This window comes from Monodon monoceros, unplaced genomic scaffold, assembly GCF_005190385.1.
Source record: "Monodon monoceros isolate NGI ecotype Baffin Bay Population unplaced genomic scaffold, NGI_Narwhal_1 Super_Scaffold_18, whole genome shotgun sequence".
In the NCBI taxonomy this organism is placed as follows: Eukaryota; Metazoa; Chordata; class Mammalia; order Artiodactyla; family Monodontidae; genus Monodon; species Monodon monoceros.
The window spans coordinates 160996868-161006532 of NW_021703774.1; the positions used below are offsets into that span (position 1 = coordinate 160996868).

The 9665-nt window shown below is 41.0% G+C and overlaps 1 protein-coding gene across 1 annotated transcript in view; it reads left to right on the top strand.

Annotated features, from left to right (window-relative positions):
- AUNIP (aurora kinase A and ninein interacting protein) overlaps window positions 1-9289 on the top strand; it is a 47484-nt gene extending 38195 nt beyond the window's left edge. Inside the window, exons 2-3 of the mRNA XM_029229707.1 lie at window positions 6537-6678; window positions 8222-9289. Of these exons, the coding sequence (XP_029085540.1) occupies window positions 6537-6678; window positions 8222-9072 (993 nt within the window). The 3' untranslated portion in view covers window positions 9073-9289. The remainder of the gene's footprint in view (window positions 1-6536; window positions 6679-8221) is intronic.
- Window positions 9290-9665: the final 376 nt, after the last annotated feature.

Here is a 9665-nt window from a genome sequence, read left to right on the forward strand (position 1 = left end):
AAGGTGGTTATGCAGATGTAAGTTGTTGCCTTCTCCATTGATGAGAATTTCAAGAGATTTAGAGTCATCCTCTTCCTGGTACAGAGAGGAAGACAGCCTTACAAATGGAGATTTCCCTTAATATAAATGTCTCTTACAAAAGGGTAACATACTCAGAGCTTTTCCTATGTCTGCTTTTTCTTAAAAATAATCAGCCTAAAATAATCCTTATGCCAAGGAGGCATATTTTGGGGTGACAAATTCTGCTCTCCTTCAGTATATCTCTATCTCTATCTGTATCTATATCATCTGTGTTACACACATACACACACACACACACAATGCTTCTATTCACAAAGTTGACATCTAGGCTGATTCGCAGAGTTGTCCCAGAGTGGGGATGCCCCCTCCATTGTGTTTCAGTTGAGGCACCTACTTTCCCATTTAAGTGAGCACAGTGCTCTTCTTTCTTTCATGGGACTGTCATCTCTACTATTGAGAGGGTCACATGTGGCCATTCCTATTTTGGAAGTAGTTAAAGCAGGATGTTTAAACAGATTTTCAATAAATAGTCTTTATTAGGGCAAAACTGATGATAAATGTACTAAACATTGTACTACAATGAACTCTGACGTGCATGACATCCTTTAAGTGAGAAAAATCTCATTAGCGAGAAGCACCTTTGTATGAGACGTAGCGTTGCTCATGGGTGTAGACATATCAGGTGTCTAGTTTAGGAGTTGTGATACTTAGAAGAAATTGCTTTTCTCTTATCATTGCCGAATTTTCATTAGGTTTAGATGAAAAAACAGTGCCAGGTCGTTCTAGAGAAGATTCTTGCAATAATTTTCTATTGTTAGATTACTTTGGGAGGAAAATCTTCACAGTTTTCAATGGGTGTACCCTGCTGTGTTCTAGACCTTATGTGTGTGAAAGGAAAATCAAAGTGATGTTGGTATTGATAAGAAGGCTCTCTAAAATGGAGCTGGGAGGCCATTAAGGAAGTGTGACTTATGCACATCTCAGCCTGGATGGAATCTGACCTTTTGACCACTTATTGTCCTAATGAAGACATCCAGAACATCTGCCAGAAACTCAAGATACTTAGCGGACTCTTACCCTAAAATAATTTGTGATTCCTTAAGGACAAATATTTCCTGACTCACGTCAGAGTCAACCACAATTCTCGCCAGGCAACTTTGAACAACCTCATGGCTTTTTGTCTTTATAAGCCCCTCTTTCTCTTCTCTGGAACACTCTTTAGGTTTTACCAGAATCTATGTCTCCCAAATTGCAATTCTTAAGATCCCCCCCCAAAAAAACTCTTTTCTTACTTGTAGCCTTCTGCATTATTTTTTGGTCTATATGTGTGACATCAACTACAGTGACAGGAGCTCATCTTAACTTGATCACAGTATTAGAAATGCTTTAGTTCTTTTCTGACAGCTTTGTTGATGTTGAAAATGTAATGAGTAGGTATATAATAAACAGAAACTGGAATGTATCCTTCCTGTATGTCCACTTTCTTCCTAAAACATTTGTTGAATTGAGTACCTAGTGTGTGTATTAAGCTGGTTGTGTGGAGGATAGGAAAAAAGTATGTGAATCAAATGTTGATCCCAGGATTTTGTAGTGTAAGTCTTGAAATACCGAGTTCAGAAGAGGAAGAGGTCACATCTAGCTGTGAGAATCAGGAACGCTTGGCTCTTAAGTTGAAGAATAGGTAACATTTCAGAGTTGGGTGTGAAAAAGGCCCTTCTCTGTGAGGCACAGAAGTGAGGAAGGTGAAGTCCATAATAGGGACTGGTATCTAGTTGAGTATTATGTTAGAGTGTGCATAAAGGGTTTTTGGTAATGGAGAAAAAGGAAGCTGAAATCGTATAAGTGTGGGCAGTCTAAGAGTCTACATTTTATGCTATAGGTTCTTGCCAGAACAAGATGGTATGATCACAGTTGTGCTTTAAGATTTATCTAGATGTTGGGTATGGGACTGATTGAAACAGGTAGTAAATGGGGGCCTGACCAGTCAAGAGACTGTTATTCTAATTGTCTAGGACTATGCAGAGTTTATGAAATTCTGAATTAGGGTAATGTATTATTTTTTTTGAGGGTTTGGAAAGTTTGAAGCAAGTTCTGAATTAATACTTTGTTACTAATTCAACAGAGGTGATTTTTATTGTTGGCGATGATGAGAATTCAGACAGCTTTTCTTGGTCAGACTCCTTAAACAATCCTCCTTAGGGCATTCTTATTAGGTAGTATCATCCTTTCAGCCTGACTTGAATGAGGCATGATAGTGACTAATGGGAAAAGGTTTTCATTCAGAATGTCATCAAATTAGTGCTGTGAGAGACTAAAGAGGAAGGGGGGACTTGATGTTGCTTTCTGTGATTTTAGAAGTGGGAAAAGATGAGTATGGGCCCTGGGAAGCATAAAGGAAGAGGTAGCATGGCAAAAAGAACTAAATACACACATTCTTGTATTTCAAAGCTGTCACTTTATATGGAAAGTGATACTTCATACACAGATTCAAGACCAGAGTAACTATTATGAAAAAAAGGGAAGTTGGATCAAATTATATACCAGGCTTGAAGACCGTATGAATCAAAAAAAGGAATTGGTTTAAAAGTAGAGCTTTAAGGGCTTCCCTGGTGGTGCGGTGGTTGAGAGTCCGCCTGCCGAACACGGGTTCGTGCCCCGTTCCGGGAGGATCCCACATGCCGCTGAGCGGCTGGGCCCGTGAGCCATGGCCGCTGAGCCTGGGCGTCCGGAACCTGTGCTCTGCAATGGGAGGGGCCACGGCGGTGAGGGGCCCGCCTGCCGCAAAAAAAAAAAGTAGAGCTTTAAGACAAACTTGCAGATAGAATGAGGGCTCTACAGAATTTAAATGCTATGGGGGCATGAAAACATTTTCTAATAGTAAGAGAGGTGATGTATATGATCCCAGATTTGCTTTGCTACTAGAGTTGTATGAGAAAGGATCACTTTTGGGGTAATCCTTGCCCCCCCACCCCAAAGCATCATTCTCTGTAGGAACACGTCATAGGGGATCCTTGTAATATAGCAAGAGTAGCAGGAGCTCCATAGTTGTAGGAAGTCAGTTTTTCCTTCTACCACTATGAAAGAAGAAAACGATTGGGCCATGAATGTGATATACCAAAGGATTAGAGATTCTTTAGTTTTGGAGGGAATGTGCCTCTTGAAGTTAGGTTCTTCAGGGCATTCTTGTAGGGTAAAAATTGTCAATATGTAGGCTGTGGCTTACCATGGGGTTTGGTCCTGTAGGAACCCGATACCTATTAGATAGGCCTTCTTATACTACGTAATGTACATACAGGGGCTGCCTTTATTTTGAGGTAGGGATAATCAGCTGAAGGGCTTTGTACCTGGGCCCTCCTCAGTTCCAGATTACCTCCTCTCACTCACAGTCTTAACATTCTACTGAGATAAATGTAAATACTTGAAGCCATGGATTTTCTGAGAGGTCTATATCTGGGGCAGTATTACTCCTGACATCGCTCTGACCCAAGGATGGAGTCTAATCCTGATAAGTATGGCCAATTTGGTAAAAAGCTTATTCCCAGACGTTTTGCTAATTGAGGTCTTAACTGTTTTCCGATAATCTGTAGTTTTCTATAAGTTGTCGTTATAGGATTTAGCATACATGTAGTAATTTAAATAACTATTACTAGTTTGTCTGTTTTCCCCCTTAAGCTGTAAGCTTTATCAGGGCAGAAACACTTGTTTTGTTCATCACTGTTTCCTAGTACCTAGCCTATAGGTGCTCAGATACTTGTTGGCATACTAACTCACATTATTTCACATATCTATGATGTGTCTCCCATACAATTTAGAGAGCCATGTGCCTGCTTGGGTTTCCTCATAGCATGGGGGCCTGGTTCCAAGAGTGAGCATCTCAAGAAAGCAAGGCAGAGAAGTGCATGGCATTTTTATGACCCAGTCTTGGAAATCATGTAGTGTTGCTTCTGTCATACTTTATTGGTCAGGCAGTCACAAAGTTCTTCACCAGTTCAAGGTAAGGGAATATGACTCACCACTTGATGGGAAGAGTAGCAAGGGCAAATTATAAGAAAAGCATGTGAAATGGGAGATCTTGTATTGGTCTTTGAATTGCCTTTGAATTGGTCTTTGATTGTCTTTGAAAAAGACAATCACAGTTGTTTGTAGTTTTCATCAAATTTGGAAAAATTTGGGCCATTATTTCTTTAAGTATATTTTCTGCCCACTTTCACCTTGTTTTTTTGAATTCTCATTATATGTATGCTTGATACCCCGCAGACCATTAAGAATTTATTTTCAGTTTGTTTCTCTCTCTGCTTCATTTTGGATAGTTTGTATTGCTGTGACTTCAGGTCCACTGTTATTTTTTTCCTGTAGTCTCTAATCTGTTGTTAAGCCCATCTAGTGAATTTTTTGTATGTTCTTTTTGTCAGTATTTTCATGCTTTCCTTTAAATCCTTGAGCATATTTATTGTAAAGTTTGTCTGCTAATTCTGTCATCCCTGATATTTCTGACTCTGTTTCCATTTAACCGATCCCCCACGCCACCCCCCAGCCCCCATTATGGATTGTTTTCCTGCTGTTTCACATATCTAGCAATTTTTTGTTGTGTGCTACATTGCTGGGTATCTGGATTTTACTGTCTTTAAAGAATGCTGAAATTTGTTTTGGCAGGTAGTTACTTGCTAATCAAGCTTGCTTTTAAGCTTTGTTAGGACAGGTTTGGAAGTTTTTGCTCTGCAGCTAGTTTAGCTCTACTGCTAAGGGGTGATCAATCTGCTAATTCTGCTGAATGCCACTGGTATTAAAAAGGTCTTTCCACTTTGCCTAGTGGGAACTCTCCCAGCCCTGTGTGAGCTCTGGGAATTGTTCATCTTGCAGTTCCTGGCATTTCTTTGTCTGGCCTCACGGGGTTTCGCCTAACACACTTGTAGGTTAGTATTCAGTAATGGACTGAAGGGATCTCTATGTAGATTTCTGGATGTATTTCTCTGCACTGCAAATCCCAGCCACCTCATCTTCCCCAAATTCCAATCTCAGTCTACTCAATTTATCAAGACTGCAATGCTTTGCCTGAGTACTCTCTCTATACATTGCATTCTGACAGGTGCTTCCAAGCAGAATGCTAGGGTGTCCCAGGGTTCACCTCATTTGTTTTCCTGCTCTTGGGTATCACAGTTCTGCACTGCCTGTTATCCATTGTCTAAAATCAGTTGTTTCATGTATTTTATCCAGTTTTGTATGGTGGAAGAGAATGTTCCATACCAGTACTCCAAGTCAAAGTATGAATTTTACATCCAGAATTTCTTCCATCTTTTAACCACTTAAAGTACATTTTAGTTTCCAAATGTAAAAATGAAATGAAGTCAACTTTGGGCTAGAATTAATAATTTGGGTTCAAGTTTCAGGCCTACTTCCAACTTGGTACATGGATATTGGCAAATCTCATTTCTTCTGTGGCTTTCACAGCCAAGTTGAATTGAGTATAATCCTATTCTCCCTACTTCTCAAGCATTCCATAACAAGCAAATGGAAACAAAACCAAATTACATTAAATAAGGATGAGGTATAAAAGTTGACACATTCCAAACCTTTCTGGCCCATCTTCCAGTTCATACTCGAAGTATAAAGGGCAGGGAGATGAAAATGTAGTAAGACTGTTGCTGTTTCATTGCTCCTCCTCTGAATGATAGCCAACTATTATTAAATGCTGTATATGTGCCAGAACTTCGTAAGCCTTTTATGTGAATTAACTCACCAACTCCTCGTAACTGCCCTATGGGCTTGGTACTATTATTGTCCCCATTTCACACATGAGAATGAGACAGAGATCAGACAACTTCTAGAGGGTCATGCAGCAGTGGCATGAATTGGTACTGGTTTGAACAGAAGCTGTGTGACTCAGGAGCCATGCTGTTAACCACTGTGTGACTATTTGAAAACTATTAAAAATGTATCAACTGCTACTGATGTAGAATCATTAATTATCTATTATTAAAAAAAGTTATTTACTTATTTATGTATTTGGCTGCACCAGGTCTTAGTTGCACGCGGGCTCTTCGTTGCTGTGTGCACAATCTTGAGTTGCGGCACGCGGGATCTTTGTTTTAGCTGCAGCATATGCAGGATCTAGTTCCCTGACCAGGGATCAAACCCGGGCTCCCTGCATTGGACACAGAGTCTTAACTACTGGACTGCCAGAGAGGTCCCTAGTTTCATTAGTTATCTTTAAATATAAAGGAGAGAATAATATCACCTGTGGAATCCCTTCCTGTTTGTTTAGTCAGCCTGCCTGATTTCCATGGGGAAGCAGAAAGAATGGGCTATGGTTGGAATATGTGATTCTTGAGGAAAAACAAACACTATCAGTTGGCAGAAAATGATGGAAGGCGATGTACAGCAAAGACTAGAGGATATGAGTCGAATCCAAGAGGTCTAGTGTGTTTCCAAGAGGGTAACTGGTGTTTACTGAATCCTGTCTGGCAGCTGTTTTGATATTAATAGGTTTCTCTTATTCTTTTTCTCCCCCTTCTCAGACACATTTAATCAAGTCAAGTACCAAAATGCTAACACTCTTTCCTGGAGAGAGAAAGGCTAACTTTTCTTTTACTCAAAGAAGTCGTCCACCTGCAGGCACTCGGCAGACCAGCATTGCTTCCTTCTTCACCTTGCAGCCAGGTATGGTGACTGGACTGGAAACAACCAGGGACCAAAAGGGAGTGCATTCATTTTTCCATGCTGGAATATCTATGAGAAGTGGTGCCGTTAGTGCATTGTGTTGAACTTAGCTGACCTATTAGATGTTTTAAAACACAAGAAAGCATCGTCTTTTGGAAAGCAATATATACATACTTTTACAAACATACTTTTCTGGTTCTGTTTATCTCAGTCTAAACAGAACCAGAAAAATATTGGTATTCCCTGACAGAGCAGTGAGGAAAGGCATACTTGGGAGTTGGGGGTGCAGAGGGGAGCTGATGTGCCATTAGTAAGATATATGTCTTGGATTGGCCACAATTAGCAGCCTGTATAAGATTAACTGATAATTGATATGTCTATATGAAGCTTCTCAAATTAATCAAAATTCAAAAGAGCTTTTTTCTTAGAAAGCTTGGCATAAAGTTGGCTTGTGTTTCATCATCCTTTGGCAATTCTTTGTTTGCATGTTCCTCTTCAGGGGACCAGCTGCCTCAGACCAGGCTGGGGCTTACAGAGCAGGGTTCTTGCCAGTTGAAGGGTGCTGGGAAGAGAGCTCTAACTCTTGGTGCTGTTCCCAGGATTGCTTTGCATAAACCTTCAAAATGCCTTCTCCCTACCACAAACAAAAACTTAAACTCTTTTGCTTTAAGTAACAAGGGCAGATTTTTCTCAAAACCACTTTCCATTTCAAAATTCTGATATTTTCTACATAGTCTGTATTGAAGTCTTAGGCCAGTTGAGAACGCTTTTACAAAACAATTTCTGTAGTATATTTCTTGGAAAGGAGAGAAGAAATCAGTCATTAAGCCTTGTTTGTAATTAGATCTTAGCATAATTTGGTGGGGGGCAGTAGGAATTCCACGTCATCTATCTTTAAGGCAGACAGGATCCATTCCACACCTGATAAAGTAGACAGGCTGGACAGTAATAGTTTTTTTAATTGTCCTTTCTACTGATGGACTTAGCATCTAATTGTGTCTTTACTCCCTTTCCCATGAAATTTTTGGGGAGCAGGAGACCCATATTCTTTCTCACTGTCACCAGAAGGTTTCTCAGCGTTGGCTGGTCAATGTGATCTTTGAGACTTTACAAAAATGATGTATATTGAACATGTTTCTCAAAGGATAATATCCAGGGGTGATATTTGGCCAGGGTCACTATTTAGCAGAAACTACGTTAAATAAAAAACAAAAGCAAAACTGATGTGGCCTATGTTAAACAAACCCCACTCAACTGGAAAAGTAGGCTGTGGTCTGACTGTATAACATGTTTGACTTTTATTAGGTAGGTCATGGGAAGCATCTATATATTTGAGTAGGGGAATATAAGAGCTGTGTTTTAGATCATTCAGGAAAGAAAAGAGATTGAAAGCAGGAAGATCAGCTACAAAGATCTGTGAAGAGTCCTAAGACTCCTGCACTAGTAGTTATGGTAGCTGATACTGATTTCAGAAAAAGCCACCTAAATCCTACTCAGGTGGAGTTTTCCTGCAGAATAATATTTGTTCGTCTTGTTTTACTAGGAAAGACAAATGGTGGTGACCAGAGGAGTGTTTCGTCTCAGATAGAAAGTCAGACCAACAAAGAATCTAAGGAAGATGCAACCCAGCTAGACCATCTGATCCAGGGCTTGGGGGATGATTGCATGGCACCCCCTTTAGCCACTTCAACCCCTGCAGACATCCAGGAAGCTAGACTTTCTCCTCAGTCCTTCCAGGCTTCTTACCACCATGGAATAGGAAGCCCATGCGTGACTGTGCTGTCTTTGTTCCAGCCTGATACCTTTGTCTGTGCTGGAGAGAGTAAAGCATCACTGGCCTGTTCCTTCACCCAAGACCTGGAGAGTTCTTGCTTACTGGACCAAAAGGAAGAAGAGGATTCTTCCTGGAAAAGGGAATGGCCTTATGGATCTAAGAAAAAGAACTATCAGAATGTGGAGAGACACAGTAAAACACCTGGGCACAAGGGCCATCAGCTCTTGGATAAGACTAACTTGGAAAAGGTGTCTGCCAAAAGAAACAGGCAGGCCCCCATCCTCCTTCAAACATACCAGGATTCCTGGAGTGGAGCAAACAAAGAAGCAGTGAAACAAAGCCCTTGTCCTATTCCTCTGTTTTCCTGGGACAGCGAAAAGAATGACAAGGACTCCTGGAGTCAGCTTTTCACCGAGGATTCTCAGGGCCAGAGGGTCATTGCCCACAACTCTAGAGCTCCTTTCCGAGATGTAACCAATGACCGAAATCAGGGCTTAGGACAGCTTCTTAACAGCCCTTGGGCTCAGTGCCAGGATAGGACCACTCAGTTAAATCTGCAGACTGATTTGCTCTTTACCCAGGACTCTGAAGGTAATCAAGTTATCAGGCACCAAGTCTAAATGTCTTTGTGAGGGTTTGGTTCCAAAAGTACCTTGAAATGACATATAAGAAAGTATCTTCAGGGGGTGAGTATATTGGAGTAGGGGAATGTAAGATCTTTGTTTTAGAAAGGTCATTCAGGAGAATGATCTTGGGTGGGAGGGAGGCATGGGATGATGCTGTTATTATTGAGCATTTTCTTTGTGTAAATAAAGCAGGTGGCCGCTTGTTGAGACAGTATGATTGGCATCATGCCCCTCCCTGAGGAGGAGGTGGCTGGTATATTCCCTGCATGAGTCTATGGTGAACACTGAGGAGGCAGGGCAGGTGCTCATCTCTCCACTGAAGAGCCTGCTACTCAGCCTGCACAGAGCCACCTCTTTGCCCTTTCAGATGCCTGACTGGGATACTGCTTTTTATGGATGTGTGGTCTTTTAATCTCTGGCTGTAATCTTACCCATGCGACCTAAGCTGTGACCATTATTCTTGACACTTTTTTGAGTGATAAGGCAAATCTCCCAGACCCAGGTGTACAGGGGCAGGGAGGATAGAGAGAGAGGTAGATGATTAGGTAGTTTTGTTATTTTATTTTTGTGGTAACTTTACAGCATTT